The 18,969-nt window shown below is 53.9% G+C and overlaps 1 protein-coding gene across 2 annotated transcripts; it reads left to right on the forward strand.

Annotated features, from left to right (window-relative positions):
* Positions 1-592: 592 nt before the first annotated feature.
* ADCY6 (adenylate cyclase 6) lies at positions 593-16,557 on the forward strand (the record flags this gene model as incomplete). Of its 2 annotated transcripts, XM_080705719.1 has the most annotated exons (21): positions 593-1,450; positions 5,547-5,696; positions 6,045-6,166; positions 6,260-6,371; positions 6,533-6,660; positions 7,134-7,292; positions 7,368-7,509; positions 7,624-7,752; positions 7,984-8,009; positions 8,316-8,463; positions 8,712-8,809; positions 8,976-9,063; positions 9,221-9,337; positions 9,576-9,734; positions 10,024-10,202; positions 11,271-11,306; positions 11,390-11,519; positions 12,051-12,314; positions 13,080-13,284; positions 16,101-16,225; positions 16,432-16,557. In XM_080705719.1, 21 exons carry the CDS (start codon positions 593-595, stop codon positions 16,555-16,557), a joined length of 3,501 nt encoding a protein of 1,166 aa, XP_080561845.1. The 2 variants fall into 2 exon arrangements, with proteins under 2 accessions (XP_080561845.1, XP_080561846.1); XM_080705720.1 differs by lacking the exon at positions 9,576-9,734.
* Positions 16,558-18,969: the final 2,412 nt, after the last annotated feature.

Here is an 18,969-nt window from a genome sequence, read left to right on the forward strand (position 1 = left end):
CTCATAGACAGAACTCATTCCACAGACGTGATTTATTTGGCTTGGAGTGTTGAAAAAATGTGGATTAGTTGCCAATATTTAAAAATAGGGAGATGTTGCATTAAAATCTAGGATTTTATGCTTTAGCTTCTTCTGAAAAATCAGAAGCTTGGGCCCCACTGGGACACCAGTGGCAGCCATCTAACTGGTGCTCGGTGGTGTGTGGACTCTGCCTCCCAGTTCTCAATTACGGGCCGTTTCACGCTTTGACGTGGGCACTTGAGTTTGTGACTGTGAAATAATTAGTGCCTTCAGGGAAGAAGTGAATTGTTAAGTGTACTGGCTGTGGAGTCAGACACATCTGGCTCAGAATCGTGGTTCTCCCACGTAAGCAGTTGCTGAGTCTTGGGCAAGTTTCTCCACCTGTGTGTTGGTTCCTCAGCTGTTGAATGGGGAGGGAGGCCCGTGACTAGCTCAGAGTCATTTTATGAGGATGAGTGTATGCAGAACTTGGCTTGACCGTGGGAGATCCCAAGTCGTGAGATCCCTACGAGTGGTGGCAGTAGCCCTGATGGTGATATTAATACTATTTTATGTCATTCCTTCCAGCGGCATGTCGTGGTTTGGTGGCCTTCTTGTCCCCAAAGTGGATGAACGGAAAACAGCCTGGGGCGAACGCAATGGGCAGAAGCGCCCACGCCGTGGAACTCAGGCCAGTGGCTTCTGCACGCCCCGCTACATGAGCTGCCTCCAGGATGCGGAGCCACCCAGCCCCACCCCTGCAGCTCCCTCCCGGTGCCCCTGGCAGGATGATGCCTTCATCCGAAGGGCTGGCCCAGGCAAGGGCATGGAGCTGGGGCTGCGGGCAGTGGCCCTAGGCTTTGAGGACACCGAGGCGACAGCGGCCGTGGGCGCCACAGAGGGGGCACCCGATGTGGAACCCAGGAGCAGGCGATCCTGCTGGCACCGTCTGGTGCAGGTGTTCCAGTCCAAGCAGTTCCGCTCCGCCAAGCTGGAGCGCCTGTACCAGCGCTACTTCTTCCAGATGAACCAGAGCAGCCTAACACTGCTCATGGCAGTGCTGGTGCTGCTCATGGCCGTGCTGCTGGCTTTCCACGCGGCACCCGCACGCCCTCAGCCCGCCTACGTGGCCCTGCTGGCCTGTGCGGCCATGCTCTTTGTGGCACTTATGGTGGTATGTAACCGACATGGCTTCCGCCAGGACTCCATGTGGGTGGTGAGCTATGTGGTGCTGGGCCTCCTGGCGGCTGTGCAGGTCGGGGGCACCCTGGCAGCCAACCCGCACAGCCCCTCGACGGGCCTCTGGTGCCCCGTGTTCTTTGTCTACATCACCTACACACTCCTACCCATCCGCATGCGGGCTGCTGTGCTCAGCGGCTTAGGCCTCTCCACCCTGCATTTGATCTTGGCCTGGCAACTCAACCATGGAGATGCCTTCCTCTGGAAGCAGGTAAGTATGGAGGGCCCAGGCGGAAATGGGTAGAGGACTTGGTGAGGAAGGGCGGGCAGGTCGTGGGTACATCCTGGGTACAGGGAATTCTGGCTCTGTCTGGGAGGCCAGGTTTGAGGGGCAGGTCTTCAGCTGGGATCTGGGGCAGAGGGCACTTCTGCAGGGAGGTGGGGCTTGTAGTCTGTCATCATAGGCCATAGTCTCCAGCTCTGTGTCCTGAGCCCACTGAAGCAGTGCAGCCTGTAGCTACACAGTGCTGAGCTGGAAGAGGGAATACAGATTTTAGCCCCTGGGGTGGGGGTGGGGGCTCAGAAGACAGTGCAGGCTGTACCTAGGACTTGGCATCTTGGTCCCCAAGTTGGTGCCTGAGAATCAGGCCCTGGTGCCATTCCTGAAGATCCGTTCCAGGTAGTGATCTGGAGGTGCAAGTAGGTTTTGGATGGAGTTGGTGAGGGTGAAGTCACTTCTCTCTTGGACCAAGGCCGTTTCTGAGATGACAGGGAAGGTGGAGAGCTAGAGTCTGTCCTGGGCTTAAAATGGTCTAAATGGGCTTGGACTACAGAAGAGAGTCACGTGGGTCTGATGGCAGCCCACCTTTGCATACTGGGTACCAGGGGCCTGGCATCCTTTCCACGAGGTTCTCTGCCTGTGCCTGATAATGCTTTGGGGCCGAGTGTGGGTGAGGTAGGGCTCAGGAGCACTGTGTGGAGTGAGAGCAAGGGCTTGGCTGCAGGCGGACCTGTCTGTCCCATGGGCTATATTCTGCTTTGTGGGATCTGACAGCTTGATATTGGCTCTCCAGCCTTTGTTTCTTGGTCTGTAAAATGGGTGAAAGCTGGGCATGGTGGAACACACCTGTAATTTCAGTACTTGGGAGGCTGAGACAGGAGAATGGCAGGTTGTTGGATAGCCTCAGCAAGTAGTGAGATTCTCATCAACCTAGTAAGACCCTGTCTCAAAATAAAAATAAAATTGGGCTGGAGGTATAGTTCAGAGGTAGAATCCCTTTGGGTTCAATCCCTAGTAACACACACACACATACACACACGTAAAAATAATGTCTACTGCATGGTGTTGCTGTTAGAACTGCACCCTTCCCAAAGTGGAGTAGGACCCAGGAGGACACAGTTTTCACCTGGGGCAGTCAGCTCTGGGCAGTGCTGCAAGGGCTTCTAGGAAGCCCCTTTTGGAAAGACATGCTTGTGAGGTCTACTGTCCCGTGTCATCTCTGTCCAGGGAGCAGAGACAAGGCTGTTGTGGGCACAGCCCCCTGGGAAGCACTCCTCATGGGCTGTCCTTGGCACCTGATGCCATGTGCTGTCATCTTCTGGCTCAGTGTGAGGACCAGCCTCTGCCTTGCCGAGGGTTTGTGGGCTAGAGCCCACCCTGCCTTACCCAAGGAGAGGAAGCTGCCTGGGGCTCCTGGGGTGAAAAGCTAGGTGCTCTGGCATGATGCCCTTCCCCGCCCAGCCTGTACTTCAGAACACAACGTACCTTTTTAAAGTAACTTTATAGTCTCGTTTGTTTGTGGAGCACGTGCCCGCAGGGCATTACCAGTCCTCTTAAAGGGCCAGGTCCTTCTGCCCTTCTTAGGTCCCCAGGTTTTTTTTTCTTTTCAGGTTGTTTGTCAATGCTGGACTTGGGGCTGGACTGCTTTCCTGGGAGAGAGGGAGCTTAGAGGTGGTGCCTCCCTGCCCCCTTCCTCGCTGGCTGGCTAGCTAGGAGGTGGGTGGGTGTTTCTTCCCTGCTCTCAGTTGACATGGTGTCCAGAGTCAGGCCTGGTGCCTGATTGGGGAGGCTCAGCCTCAGGGAGGCCAGGATTGTCACCAGCCTCCTGCCTATTCAAGGGTGTCTGGCTGTCGCCTCACCCTGTGGGTCTTGGCAGACACATTTGTGTTTTGGTACTGTGGACTGAACCTGGGGCATTCTACCACCAAACTAAGCCCCCAACCCTTTTCTTTTCTCCATCCTTCCTTCCTTTTTTTTTCCTTGGAAACAGGGTCTCACTAAGTTACTGAAGGTTTTGCTAAATTGTTGAGGCCAGCCTTGAACCTGCTATCCTTCTGTCTCAGCCTCCCAAGCACTGGGATTAGACTCATGTGTACCATCATACCTGGCTATCAACATATGTATTCTTGGGATGACAGAGAAAGTCGTGCTGCCCGTGTGCCTATCTATATGTCAGGGCTGCCCATACACCTCCTCTGAGCTGAGAAGAATTCCCCATGTGCATGTGGGCCTTGAGTTTCTGGATGGAGTGGGGGCTGTGGCCTTCTTTGGGGCACCCTTTCCCAGATCCAGCCCTGCTCATGCTCATAGGAAAGACCTTTCTTCCCTGACTACTCATTCAAACACTCTGAGCATTTCACTCAGTGACCCCATCCCAGCCTGGAGTCTCCTCCAGTGTCCTGGTGTCCATTTTTTTTCTCACAATTGGACAGGGATGTGTGTGTACAGAGTTATTTCAGTCTCTCATTCCCCTTCCCCTTCCCTCCACTGTGACTCACATTTTCCTCTTGGGCTCCTGGGGCCAGGAAGGGAAGTTGCCTGGTTTGCCCCCCTTTTCCTTCTCCCCCATTGGGGGCTATTCTTAGAAGCCCCATAGGGAGATAGTGTGCCCCCTCTTCACCCCTGCTGCTGGGGGGGGGGGAGCTCAGCCTAGTTGTCCTGGGACCTTGTGCACTGGATTGGGAAAGGAAGCTGGAAGGCCAGTCCTTAGAGGATTGGAGCTGAAAATGGTTAGGAATTAGCCAGACCAACTTCTCCGTTTTACACAGAGGAAACTGAGGTCCCAAAGATTAAGCGACCTGTCCAAGCCTGCAGGACTAGTCCTGGTTCGGGTCAGTTGTTGAGCGTTTGCTCCTTCCTCCTAACCAAAGTCCTGCCCTTCCAGCTCTGGGGTAGAGCCACAGCGCCAGGTTAACCCAGAGTTTCCAGGACACCGAGGCCTGCTTCTCTTGGACTTGCTGTCTAGCCGTTGCTGGTGCTGCTGGCTTCAGGCTGCCTGTGCCTCAGGAGGGGGTGGCTAGGTGGAGTGGCACCTCATCCCCAGTTAGGGAGCGTTCTTTGTAGCAGTGGAATCGATGACTCCTGAGCCTGGGTTCTCAGGCTGGACCTGGAGAGCTGAAGTCAGTGGAATGAGAAGGGCTCTTGGGAACCTGGATTACCTAGGGATTAGGACACAGGTTTGGAGTCTCACTTCCTGGGCTCAAGTCCTGTGTGAGCCACACCAACTGTGTGATCTTGGTTACTCAGCCTTTCCATGCCTGAATCCCTCACCTTTAAACTAAGATACTGTAGCCAGGTTCAGTGGCACATGCCTGTAATCCTAGTACTTGGGAGGCTGAGACTGGAGGATTGCAGGTGGATTGCAGGACAGTGTGGTGAAACTTAGCTAGATCGTGTTTCAAAATAAAAAAATATAAAGGGCTCAAGTATAATACTTCTGGGTTCAACTCTTAGTGCACACACAAATGCACACATACACCCAAAGGGATACTGTTATTTAATTCTTAGATGTAAGAAATACATTAGTTAATGTATAGAAAGCATCCACAGAATCCTGGCACATTGCAGATGGCCAGTAAACTAGCTACCATAATGATAGTAATAATAATAACAGTCGTTATTACTCAGTCTTCAGGGGGAGAGACTTTAGAGATCTCATTCCTGCATTTGGGTTATAGATGAGCAAACAGGCCTAGGGAGATAAGTTGCCTGGGTCATTCACAGGAGAAGGGAAAGCCCAGGTCTCCTGGGTGCTGTCCTTCTGTAAGGAAAGCCACATGCAGAAGGAGAGCTTGTCTTTTGTATCATGGGTGATGGGGGCCCCATGACCTGGCTGGTTCTAGTTGGTGCTCCTTCTTTTTGAAGTTGTGATGAGATCACTTTTATAGTCATGGAGTGATCCAGGAAGAGAGATTAGATCTGAGAGAATGGGGGAGTCGTACTGCAGAAGTGGGGACAGACAGGGAGCAGGAACCTGGCTTCTTTCCCAAAGGAGCATGTTCAGAGAGAGCCCAGCAAGTGGTATGCATGCATGTGTGCGTGTGTTGGAGGTGGTGGTCACCCATCTGCCTCTGCCACCTTCCTGCAGCTTGGTGCTAACGTGGTGCTGTTCCTCTGCACCAACGTCATTGGCATCTGCACACACTACCCAGCTGAAGTGTCTCAGCGCCAGGCCTTTCAGGAGACCCGCGGTTACATCCAGGCTCGGCTGCACCTGCAGCATGAGAACCGGCAGCAGGTGGGGGCCGCTTCCCTGACGAGGGTGTTCCCCTTCCTACCCTAAATCACTTGCAGATGGGACCTGCTGCCTTGTCCAAGCTGGTGGGCCACGGCGTGAAGGGCTCCCCCGGGACTGTCGCCAAGGGTGGGAATAGACAGTGCATTCGGGGGATAGAGTGGAGGTTGATCAGAAGGCTAGGATGGATATCTGCTGAGGATGGCGGTGGGCAGTGTTGGACCATTGTCCAGAGGCGAAGCCCGGGTCACCAGAGATATGTGGGAAGGCTCTGGAAATGTGCAGGGTTCAGGAGGGGTTGCAAGGTGAGGCAGAAAGGATAGTAGTGCCCTGTTGGAACCACTGGTCTAGGAGCGGCTGCTGCTGTCAGTGTTGCCCCAGCACGTTGCCATGGAGATGAAAGAAGACATCAACACAAAAAAAGAAGACATGATGTTCCACAAGATCTACATCCAGAAGCATGACAACGTCAGGTAGGGTGGGGTGGGAGGGTGCAGAGAAGGCTGGGAAGGTCTGGGATCCCCGATGGGCTACATGACCTATCCATCCTTTGCTCTTGCCCACAGTATCCTATTTGCGGACATTGAGGGCTTCACCAGCCTGGCCTCTCAGTGCACTGCGCAGGAGCTGGTCATGACCTTGAATGAGCTCTTTGCCCGGTTTGACAAGCTGGCTGCGGTGAGGGCGCTGGGGCTTGGGGGTGCTGCCGACCCTGGTGAGAGCCCAGCTTTGCCGGTGGCAGCTGGAGTTGTGGGGGCGGAGGGAGTCTGCAGTGGGGCCAGGGGGCCAGGTAGGCAAGAGAGTAAAGGCGAGCCTTCCCTCCACCTCTTCCCCTTCAGGAAAACCATTGCCTGAGGATCAAAATCTTAGGGGACTGTTACTACTGTGTGTCAGGGCTGCCGGAGGCCCGGGCGGACCATGCCCACTGCTGTGTGGAGATGGGGGTGGACATGATCGAGGCCATCTCGTAAGCAGCACCCCTGCCCAGGCTTCCTGGAACTGTGGGTGCCCCAGGCTGCTCCTACTCTTTGATGTGTCTTCAGGAATTTTCTTGGTCTTGGCTCTTTCTCTGGTCTGTCTTTAGGAGGGGAATGGATCTTTCTCCAGCCCACATGAAGACCCATGTGCACCCTTGGGCTCCAACCAGCCTAGAGGGTGCAGGGAGCTGGGATGTTGGGGGTTGGGACTGGAGAAGCCAGCTGAGCAGGCCGGGGTGAGAATAGTGGTTCTTCCTCTCCCAGCTCAGTTCCACCAAAGCTGCAGGCCTCTGCTGCACACAGTTCTCATACCTTTGTCCTTGAGGGCCCTGTGGCCTTCTGCCTGAGTCCAGCCAAGGCTGTGCTCCTGCCCCCTGCTTCTGGGTCTGTCCTTGCCCACTGGGCTGCTGGGCTGGGGGAGAGGAAGTCTGCCAGGAGCTGATTCTGAGCTGCTTCTTCCCAGGCTGGTGCGTGAGGTGACAGGTGTGAATGTCAACATGCGTGTGGGCATCCACAGTGGGCGCGTGCACTGCGGCGTCCTCGGCCTGCGGAAATGGCAGTTTGATGTGTGGTCCAATGATGTGACCCTGGCCAACCACATGGAGGCGGGGGGCCGGGCAGGGTGAGTAGAGGGATGGGGCAGTGGGGGATGGGAATGAGGTGGGAGGGCACTGGTTCACCTCCTTGCCCCACACAGCCGCATCCACATCACACGGGCCACGCTGCAGTACCTGAATGGGGACTATGAGGTGGAGCCAGGCCGTGGCGGAGAGCGCAATGCATACCTCAAGGAGCAGCGCATCGAGACCTTCCTCATCCTGGGCGCCAGCCAGAAACGGGTCAGGGCCAGGGCAGGGCGGTGGGGAGGAGCAGGCAGGGAGAGGGACAGATGGGGCTGAGCCAGCAGAGGCCTTCTTGGGGCCTCCTGAGCCATATCCACACTGCCCACACAGAAAGAGGAAAAGGCCATGCTGGCCAAGCTGCAGCGGACACGAGCCAACTCCATGGAAGGGCTAATGCCACGCTGGGTGCCGGACCGGGCTTTCTCCCGGACCAAGGACTCCAAGGCTTTCCGCCAGATGGTAAAGGACCCGAGGCTTCGTGTTTTTGTCTCCCTCAGCATTCTGTGTCCCTCTCCGCCCTGCAGCTGCTGTCTTCATGAATGCTTTCGAATATAGGGGACACAAAGGATGATTTCACCCAGGGGTCCCAAGTCCCCAAAGTGTGTGTGAGGACACCCTTAGCGCAGTGTTGAGAATGGGAGAGGTGAAGTGGTGGCCCTCGCCTCACGCATACGCTGATCTCTTTTCCAGGGCATTGACGATTCCAGCAAAGACAAGTAAGTGAAGTTGTTGATGGGGGAGGAAGAGGGAAAAGCACTTGCACCTGGGGCAGGGCTGCAGGACCTGTGGTCTCCCCTTCCTGGGTGTTTTCAAGAGGTGTGTGTGTGTGTGTGTGTGTGTGTGTGTGTGTGTGTGTGTGTGTAAGTGTAAGAGAGGGAGAGAGGAGGAGGAGAAGCCTCCGCCGCCACATCCATGTGTCACACCTCACACCCCCTCCCTGGCTCCTGCCTGTGCCTCCTTTTCTCATCTCTTACCACATGCCATCGCCCATACACCTGGTGAAGCATGCTCCCTGCCCACAGCCGGGGTGCCCAAGATGCCCTGAACCCTGAGGATGAGGTGGACGAATTCCTGGGCCGCGCCATTGACGCCCGCAGCATCGATCAGCTGCGTAAGGACCATGTGCGCCGGTTCCTGCTCACCTTCCAGAGAGAGGATCTTGAGAAGAAGGTTTGGGGGATGCACGTGCCAAAGGACAAGGGCTGGGGAAGGGCAGGTCCAGGCAGGAAAGGCTGGGCACAAGTGAGAGCCTGAGAAGGTTTTGGGGAATGTGGAGGGACCAGCGAGTAGGGTGGGGGTTCCCATCAGTCAGGCGGTGGTCTGTCCTCCCCTTGAGGCTCCTGGTAGTGCACTGTCCTTGCCGTCCCTGCCTCCCCCAGGGCAGGGCCCAGCACTCAACTCAGCCTCCTCTCCCTCAGTACTCGCAGAAGGTGGATCCCCGCTTCGGAGCCTATGTGGCTTGCGCCCTGTTGGTCTTCTGCTTCATCTGTTTCATCCAGCTCCTCGTCTTCCCACAGTGAGAGCCCCACTCCTCCTCCCTGCCCCCCAGAACCTTCCTAAACGCCCGTGCAAACTCCAGGTTCTAGTCCTTGGAGCCTGCACCCCTGCCTGCCTTTACGGGGGTGGGACAGGGATGCCGCAAATTCCTGAGTGACGTTTTCCCTGGCCCGGTCCTTCCCCAGCTCCACCCTGATGCTTGGGATCTATGCCAGTATCTTCCTGCTGTTGCTGGTCACTGTGCTGATCTGTGCGGTGTACACCTGCGGTTCTGTACGTAGGGGACTTCCTCAGGGCTGCTGGGGGAAAGGGAGGGGTCCCATGCTAAGAGGGGGTGAGGAAGCCATGCCTCTCCCGCTGGGCACCATCCCTGGTTGGCCTTCTTTCTTGGCTGATATGGCCTCCAACTCTGGGTCTTTTGCAACTCCAGCTGTTTCCTAAGGCCCTACAAAGTCTGTCTCGTAGCATCGTCCGCTCACGGGCCCACAGCACCGCAGTTGGCATCTTTTCGGTCCTGCTCGTGTTCGTTTCTGCCATTGCTAACATGGTAAGGGGTCACTGGGAGTTCTCCCACCTCCGCTCTGTGCCTAGCACAGCTGTAGCACTGGGAAATAGGGAAGGAGACTCATTTTCCTGCCCCCAAGGAGCCAGTGCCCTAGAGGAGGGGGAGGTTAAAGCCAATTCTCCTCTCTCATCTTCCCCACTTCTTTTCATCCCTGAGAACTATGTCCCCTTTGTAAACCCTTCCCTTCTTGGTTATCCTGATATGCACCTGGCTTTTGCAGTTCACCTGTAACCACACTCCCATACGGACCTGTGCAGCCCAGATGCTGAATTTAACACCGGCTGACATCACCGCCTGCCACCTACAACAGCTCAATTACTCTCTGGGCCTGGATGCTCCCCTGTGTGAGGGCACCGCACCCACCTGCAGCTTCCCTGAGGTGTCCGAGCAGTGTTCAGGCAGAGGGGGGTATCCTGGCACAGTTATTGACCCCTCTGTGCTAGGCCTGGTGATGGGCACTGGGGACCCAGGAACTCGCTAGAGTTCCCCACTCTAGGAGCAACCAAGGGCCCTGGCGTGAAGTAGGCTGGGCACCGAGGGTGAAGGGTATTGGGGTTTGAGGGCTGTGGAGGGGAGGCTGAGTCAGGCAGGGGAGTGCAGGACTCTCCCTGCCACCGGTGCCTCGGCCTCTGCCATCCCCCAACGCTGCCTCTGCCATCGCCCCCCAGTACTTCATCGGGAACATGCTGCTGAGTCTCTTGGCCAGCTCTGTCTTCCTGCACATCAGCAGCATCGGCAAGTTGGCCATGATCTTTGTCTTGGGACTCATCTACTTGGTGCTGCTTCTGCTGGGTCCTCCAGCCACCGTCTTTGACAACTACGACCTACTGCTTGGTGTCCATGGCTTGTAAGTTTATTTTCAGCCCCTTTAGTACCCCAGGAGGCTCCCTGACCCTGCTGGGTCACTGAGAGCCTCACTTGTGTCCAAGCCCTTGTGCCCTTGGAATGCCACAGCTCACTTGTAGGGGAAAGAAAGGAGACAGAGGAGCTCCCAGCATGTGCATGTGACCCCAGGTAGTTACTCTGAGGAAACCCCAGTCCTGGGAAATCCCTGTGTCTTTAGGCTGGACAGTAAAAACAAAACAAAACAAAAAACATCTTGGATTTGCTGGTACTTTCCTACCCACTGTCTTAACTACCTGTGGGTCACAGATCTGCTTGGTGGCAGAGCCTTGGCTGGGAACCAAAACTTGTGGATCCTACTTGAGGGCTTTGCATGGGACACCACACTGGCTTTTCCCCCGCAAAACCACTGGTGATATGGGCCACAGCCTGGGGTAGAAGGAGCCTCTGGAGTCTGCTCTGTTTTCATCCCTGCTCTCAGCTCAGTAGCTATGTAATCTTGAACATATGAGTCAACTTCTCTGACCCTCAGTTTTGCCACTTGTAAAATGGCAATGCCACCGATATCGCAGGGCAGTTGTAAAGAGATTATAGTAACTAACATTTATGAAGGCTTACTGTATGCCAGGCTGGTGCTGAGTCAATTCATTTATTTATAGTGCTGGGGATTGAACACAAAGGCATTGTACCTCTGAGCTAAATCTCCAGCCCAATTTTATTTTTATTTTGAAACAGGATCAAATTAAGTTGCAGAGGGCCTCACTGAGTTGCTGGGGCTGGCCTTGAACCTGTGATCCTCCTGGTATCTCCCAAGTACTGGGATTATAGGCAAGTGCCACCACACCTGGCTTATGCTGAGTCTTTTATATGAGGAAACTGAGGTTTAGAGAGTTTTAAGCAACATGTCTCAGGTCAGATGGCTGGTGAGTAGAGGAGCCACCAAGAGCAAGAAAAGCCCTGGCGCCATGCCTGACCGTGGTGTAGGCTCAGTGATGCAGTCTCTCTCTCCCTTCTGTGTCCTGCCTAGTAACCTAGGAAGCAGTTAACTTTGTCTCTTATGTCTTTTTGCTAGGGCTTCTTCCAATGAGACCTTCAGTGGGCTAGACTGGTAAGTGAGGGTTCTGGGGCTGCAAAGGGTGGGGCCGGCAGATGCTTCCCTTAGACACCAAGCATGTCTCTGCTTAACCGCAGCCCAGCTGCAGGGAGGGTGGCCCTCAAATACATGACCCCTGTGATACTGCTGGTGTTTGCCCTGGCGCTGTATCTGCATGCCCAGCAGGTGGAGTCAACTGCCCGCCTGGACTTCCTCTGGAAACTGCAGGTAAGTGGGGTGGCCTTTGGGGGAGGGGTGGTACTCAGGGACAGAACCTGGGCCACTCTGGAGATGCATCCCTGTTAGATGGCCAAGGATCCGGCTGCCCTACACCCACCTGACTCCATGCTTTCTCTGTGCCCAAACCATGTCCCCTGTCCCCTCCTGTATTTACCTTAGGCCTCATCTATTTGTGTCTTTTTTCCTCTACGTGATTCCTTTGTGTGTGTGTGTGTGTGTGTGTGTTACTGGGGGTGGAATCCAGGGGCTTTTCTACCTCTAGGTATACTCCTAGACCTATTTTATACTTTATTTGGAAACAGGGTCTCACTAAGTTGCTGAGAGCCTCACTCAGCAGCTGAGGCTGGCTTTGAACCTGTGCGATCCTCCTGTCTCAGCCTCCCAAGCGCGGGGATTACAAGCGTGCGCCTCCACGCCCGGCTACGTGATTCCCTTTGATGCCCATCTCCAGGCCTTGGCCACTGCACTCATTCACCCCTGTGAATGCTGAGTAGTGGGTGATGGGTGTGGTGTCCACAGGCAACTGGGGAGAAGGAGGAGATGGAGGAGCTCCAGGCATATAACCGGCGGCTACTGCATAACATTCTGCCCAAGGACGTGGCTGCCCACTTCCTGGCCCGTGAGCGCCGGAATGATGAGCTCTATTATCAGTCTTGTGAGTGTGTGGCTGTTATGTTTGCCTCCATTGCCAACTTCTCTGAGTTCTATGTGGAGCTGGAGGCAAACAACGAGGGTGTGGAGTGCCTGCGGCTGCTCAACGAGATCATCGCTGACTTTGACGAGGTACTTGGCCAGCTGACTGGAGCTGGCAGATAGTGGGGGAACTTGGGGACCAGGGGAACAAAGCAAGCTTTGGATGAGAAGACCACGATTGGAGGGGGTGGGCGGTACTAGGAGAAGAGAGATGTGATGGGAGCCAAAGATGTCATGGAGAGAGGTGAGGGTAGATACAGTGGAGACAAGGACAGAGACCCACGAAGGCATCAGAGACAGCAAGGGGTCAGGGCAGTGGGGCAGGGCAGGGCCATCTTGTTGGGGAGCAAAGGAGGACATGAGGATCTGTGGGGGTCGGATAGGTACCAGGTAGATAGCATTGAAGAGGACGGCAGTTTGTGGACAGAGCCCCATAAAACCAAGCAAGCAAGATGGTCCCTCGAATAGAGAAAGTAGAAGCAAAATGTGAGGAAGTACCATGAATGTACAGGTCAGGAATGGGACGGCCCTTCCTTACCCTGGGGCTCAGTTTCCCAAAAGGGGAAGGTTGGAGTAACTAGTGTGCTGTGTCCCTCTGCTGTTCTGTGTTCTGTGAGCAGGCTATCACAGCGCCTCTACTGAAGCTGTATCCCAATTCCTTGCCTGGAGCCATTTTTGTGGCTCTTTAAGGCTTTACTGAGAGCAGCAGCTGGAAGGGGCTCACCCACTAAGGGAGGGGGCTATTGAAATAGGGAAGAGGGGAAGAGAGCCCAAGGCATGACAGGGAAGGAACCTTGGGGCAAGGCTGGGTTTGGCCTCTTTGCCTTGACAGCCAGATTCCCCTGTGTTGTCCAGATCATCAGTGAAGAACGGTTCAGGCAGCTGGAGAAAATCAAGACAATCGGTAGCACCTACATGGCTGCCTCGGGGCTGAACGCTAGCACCTATGATCAGGTGGGCCGCTCCCACATCACGGCCCTTGCTGACTACGCCATGCGGCTCATGGAGCAAATGAAACACATCAACGAGCACTCCTTCAACAATTTCCAGATGAAGATTGGTGAGAGAGCCTGGTTCTATGACAGATTTTTCCAGAACTGTTTCTAGGCGAAGCTGAGGCTCTATATAGGCTAGAATAGAGTCAGAAATTCTCCATCCGTGCTTCTAGGGGGATTCTTTCCCTGCCACCTTCTCTGTCAAGTCTGATGTTCAAAACAGGGATCAGCCAGGTGCAGTGGTTCGAGTCTATAATCCCAGCTACTTGGGAGGCTGAGCAGGGAGAATCACAAGTGCAAGGCCAGCCTTGGCAATTCAGGGGGAGTTTGTCATCTTAAAACAAAAAATAAAGGGCAAAGAAGGTAGCTTTGTGGTAAAGAGTGCCTGGGTTCAATTCCTCATATCTAAAAAACAAAACAAAAAAATCCGGGCAGAGTGGTACATGCCTGTAACCCCAGCACTTGGAAGGCCAAGACTGGGGAATCGCAGTTTTAAGGCCAGCCTCAGCAATGTAGCAAAACTCTCAGCAGCTGGGCGTGGTGCCACATATTTGTAATCCCAGTACATGGGAGGCTGAGACAGGAGGATTGCAGATTTAAAGCCTCAGCAACCTTAGTGAGGCTCTCAGCAACTTAGTGAGACCCTGTTTCAAAATAAAAGTTAAACAAAATAGGTCTGGGGGTGTAACCCAAAGGTAGAAGGCCCCTGGGTTCCATCCCCAGTACCACCAAAAAAAAAAAAAGAAGAAGAAGAAGAAGGAGAAATAAAGAGGAGGAGACTGACTCTCAGAGAAATGTCAAAAGACAGGCCTGGTGTGGTGGTGCACTCTTGTAATCCCAGCATTTGGGAGGCTGAGACAGGAGGATCTTGGTTTGTGGCCAGCTTCAGCTACTTAGGCCCTCTACAACTCAGTAAAACCCTGTTTTAAAATAAAGAATAGCCGGGCGTGGTGGCGCACGCTTGTAATCCCCACACTTGGGAGGTGGAGACAGGAGGATCCTGCAGGTTCGAAGTCAGCCGTGCTGACTTAAGAGACCCTGTTTAAAAAAAAAAAGTATAAAATAGGTCTGGGAGTGTAGCCCAGAGGTAGAAGGGCTTTCAGGAACCCCAGTACCACACACACAAAAAAAAGGTCTGGAAGAATAGCCTGGTGGTATAGAAGGGTTCCATCCCCAGTACCACCAAAATAAATAAGTAAAGAAAGAAAGAAAGAATAAAAAATCAGGCTAGGGGTGTAGCTCAGAGGTAGAATGCCCCTGGGTTCAATCCCCAGCATCACACACACAAAAAGAAATGTCAAAAGACTAGTAAGTGGCTGAGCAGAGATACAAATCCAGGGTTCTCTAAACTCCAGTGCTGTGTCCTTATCTGTGGCCAGCCTGACATAGGTGCTTTTTGGGTGGACTAGTGGAGGTCATGATTAACTGCATGGATCCTGGAGTCTGACTGGTTGTCTCTGGCTGCTCCATTTTTTTTTTTTTTTCATACTGAGGATTGAACCCAGAGGCATTCTAGCTCCAAGCTACACCCCAGCCCTTTTTTTTTTTTTTTTTTTTTTTATGGGTCTGGGGATGGAACCCAGGGGTAATCTACCTCCGAGCTAAACCCCCTGCCTTATTTTTATTCTTTATTTTGAAACTGGGTCTCACTAAGTTGTGGAGAGCCTCACTAAGTAGCTGAGGCTGGCTGCGTATGTGCGATCCTCCTGTGTCAGCTTCCCAAATACTGAGATTACAGGAGTGAGCCACCACCTCCAGTTTAGCTGCTCCATTTAATAAGTCATCTTAGCCGGGTGTGGTGCTGCACGCTTATAATAAGAGGGAGGCTGAGACAGGAGGATCACAGGTTCAAAGCCAGCCTCAACTACTTAGGCTCTCAACAACTTAGTGAGACCCTGTTTCCAAATAAGAAATAAAATAGTTCTAGAGGTGTAGCTGTTTGGTAGAAGGCCCCTGGGTTCTATCCCCAGTACTATACACACACACAAAAAAAGTGCCAGGCATGGTGGCACATGCCTGTAATCCTAGTACTTAGGGGCTGAGACAAAGGATTGCAGGTTTGAAGCCAACGTCAACAATTTAGTGAAGCCCTCTGCAACTTAGTGAGACCCTTGTTTCAAAATAAGGAATAAAAAAGCTGGGCGTGGTGGCGCACGCTTGTAATCCCCGCGCTTGGGAGGCAGAGACAGGAGGATCACACTAGTTCGGAGCCAGCCTTGCTGGCTTAAAAGACCCTGTTTCCACATAAAGTTAAAAAATAGGTCTGGGAGTGTAGCCCAGAGTAGAAGGGCTTCCAGGAACCCCAGTACCACCAAAAAAAAAAAAAAAAAAATAAGGAATAAAATAGGGCTGGAGGTGTAGCTCAGAGGTAGAATGTCCCTGGGTTTAATCCCCAGTACAAAAAAAAAAAAAATCATTCCAAACCTTGTCTATAAAATAGTGACAGTAACCACCTTTTACTTTAGAAGGCTGAAGCAGATTAACTGCCAAGCCTCAGCTACTTAAGGAGGTTCTATACACACACACACACACACACACACACACACACACACTCTCTCTCTCTCTCTCTCTCTCTCTCTCTCTCTCTCTCTCTCTCATAATACCCACCTTTGAGAGGAGCTGAGAACAGGCAACTGTATAAAATCCTTACTCCAGCACAGAGCCAACTTTTAGTAGATGAGTGACTTTTGGATCCCTGTGCCCTAGGCTCAGGTCCTCAGCTGGCATTCCCAGACCTTCCATTCTTTACCACCAGGAGACATCTTTCTAATTATTTTTTTCTGGGCCCTTCTCTCAAGGTACCAGGAGGAGGGGTGATTCCTGGGCTGGCCCTTGAGCATCATTCACCCGTCTTACTCTCTTGCTGTTCTCTCTACCTCAGGGCTAAACATGGGTCCAGTTGTGGCAGGAGTCATTGGGGCCCGGAAGCCACAGTATGACATCTGGGGGAACACAGTGAATGTCTCTAGTCGTATGGACAGCACAGGGGTCCCTGACCGAATACAGGTGAGGGGGATGTGAGCCAAGGCCGGGTGGGGTCTGGGTTCAGAGGGCTTCTACAGGTCTCTGCTGGACAGGGGCAGGGTAGCAGTCTTCTGTGGCTGGTGGGGTGGGACCTGGGGAGGGGAACTCACCTGACTATAGATCCATGGGCTTCTGCAAAGCAGCAGGAAGGATTCCAGGCTTAGCAGGCTCCCTTCCCACTCCTCCAGGTGACCACGGACCTGTACCAGGTTCTAGCTGCCAAAGGCTATCAACTGGAATGTCGAGGGGTGGTCAAGGTGAAGGGCAAGGGGGAGATGACCACCTACTTCCTCAATGGGGGCCCCAGCAGTTAGCAGGGCCCAGCTGCAGACTCAGCTGAAGGGACCACGGTGGCACTGAGTGGACCTGTGCCTGCTGGGTGGAGCAGTGGTGGGGCACTGAGCCTCCAGACCTTGCCAACTGCAGAAGGGAGCACACCCCGGCAGGCCGCGCCTGGACCACGGGAGCACAGCCTGATAGGCCGTTCCTGGACCATGCTCCTCTGCCCTCAGACCGGTGAGCAGGGGATACCAAGAGGATTATGCAAGTGACTTTTTTTCCCAAATGGGGGTAGGACTGTTCCTTCTCCTTTCTTCCAGCTCTCCGGAGCAGGGGAGGAGGCAGCATCAGAGGCATGGGGAGCCCTCCTGCCTGAGAGATTAAAATGGCAACTTGCCATGCCTACCCTTTCCCTGTCTGGGCCACAGGCTCATGGCTGGGTCCTTCCTTCCCTCCTTTTCCTGGGAATATTTTGTATGAAGACTCAGGCAAGCATGAGGAGTGCCTATGCTGTGCTTGCCTTTGCTGTGCCTGCAACCCCAGCACTGGTTCTGGCCATCCCCATCTCTGGCCAGGTGTCCCTCCTAGGCACAGTGCAGGAGAGAGATGCCCTGGGGACCCAGCTCTGAGGAGGATGTTTCTATTTGCCAAGTCCTAGTCCCATGAACTGTCCCCAGAGGGGAACAAAGGGACCTCTGACAGCTCAGATTCGGCCCTTGTTCCTGCATACTCCTGGGAAAGGGGTGTCTGGCCTTATTGGTACTGTGAATATGCCCAGCCAGAGAGCAAGCCTGTGTGGGATGTTAGAGGATCAGGAGCTGGACATTCACCTGCAGGTGCCAAAGAATGCAGGCGGCCAGGGAGGGGTGGTGCCAGTCTGATATGAGGCCTGAAAGGCCAGGATCAGGTCTCTTGGCCCCAGCACTCGCTTGCTGTCTGCTGGCAAGGGGGCATGGAGTATCTCTACCCCTTCTGTTGCCAAATAGAAAAGGATCAGGGCACAGAGGAAGATGCCCCGATCCCAAGCCTGGCCCCCCTGGTCTGCGGCACTGGGGAGGCCCTTGTGTTTGTGTAACTGTGTGTGCATGTTGCTCTTTGTGTGCATATCTGTTTTCCAGGTCTGTGTGTGTCCTTGTGCTCCGGCTCCTCAGCTCAACCCGGGGTTGTCTCTCTCCTGGGCCTCTGTCTTCTGGGAATAAGGCAGAATTTCCTATTTCAAGGGATATAGAAGGATGCCCAGGTTGCACAGGAGTGGGGTGGGGCATGGTAGCAAAAGGAGGTGGCCTGGGGAGAGTCGTTCTTTCTGTGCCAAATCCCTAAGTGCCGTTTGGGGGCCACATGTGCAGTATGACTGTCTCCCTGCCTTGGGCAGGAACCCAAGCGCCTGACTGAGCCCCAGTGCTCCGTGCCCTTGAACTTAGTGGGCAGAGGCTCAGGAATTTCCTGGATTCCCAGCTTGGGTCCTGGGGTGTGGATGCTTTGGACTGGGGTAGAATAGGATCCCTCTGGGGACCCAGATACTGGTACTAGGGATGGGGCAGCGGAACGTTAAACTTGGCTTCCCAAGCCAGCCTGTTCCTGGCTCCTGTCCCCGTGCAGCCTGCAAGGGCTGGTAGAAGGGTTAGGAAGCTGGACTCTCTGTTCCCTTCCTGTCCTTTCCTTCCTTCACTCCTTTCCCTGAAATCTCCATGACACTAGCCTGAAATAGTTGGTGCCTTGGTTTCTCTGTACCTATTTAAGCCAGAGACATTAGCCTGAATTTCACTTGAAGATCACTTTGTCTTGGAATGTCTAGAAAGACCGAGAAGATGGGTTTGGGGGCTGGCAGGGGCCAGTGTGCTCCTGCCTTCCCTCGTGCCCCTTCTGTGCTGGCTCCTTGCAGAGGTCTGGTTTCTGGCTTCGTCTTGCCTGCCTTGGGGATCTCCACACACCAACCAAATGGGCCACCAGGCTCTTCACTAACCAAGGCAGAGAAAGAAAAACGACTAGCTGGTCCCAATGGAGAACTGACTCCTCTTCCCCCAGCCAATCCCTGGATAGGAAGGGACTACTTGGTGCCACAGGGTGGGAGTGAGGGTCTAAGCCAGAATGGGAAGACCTCATCCTTGGGTGACTCGTCTCTGCTTCTTGCCAGGTGGGAGGGGCCTGTCAACACCCTGGCCCCCTGTACCACAGTGCCAGCCATGCCCTTCCCCCGGGTTACCAACATTGCCCCTTTTCTCGCCGGTTGGTAGAGTCAGGGGAAGGGAGGCCATGGGCTTTGGTTTTATAATGTAACCACTGTGGGAGTGGGGGAGGGTAATGTACCATGTATTTCAGTGAAATATTTAATATATTTAAATATCAATAAAATCAAACTCTTTGTAAAAGTCCCTGTTCTCTGTGGCTGTTCTGGGCTCGGGTTGGGTCACCAGGGGCAAACTCTGGTTGGAGGAGGCAGGCTTCTG

Source organism: Muscardinus avellanarius, assembly GCF_963383645.1.
Source record: "Muscardinus avellanarius genome assembly, chromosome: 11".
Lineage (NCBI taxonomy): Eukaryota > Metazoa > Chordata > Mammalia > Rodentia > Gliridae > Muscardinus > Muscardinus avellanarius.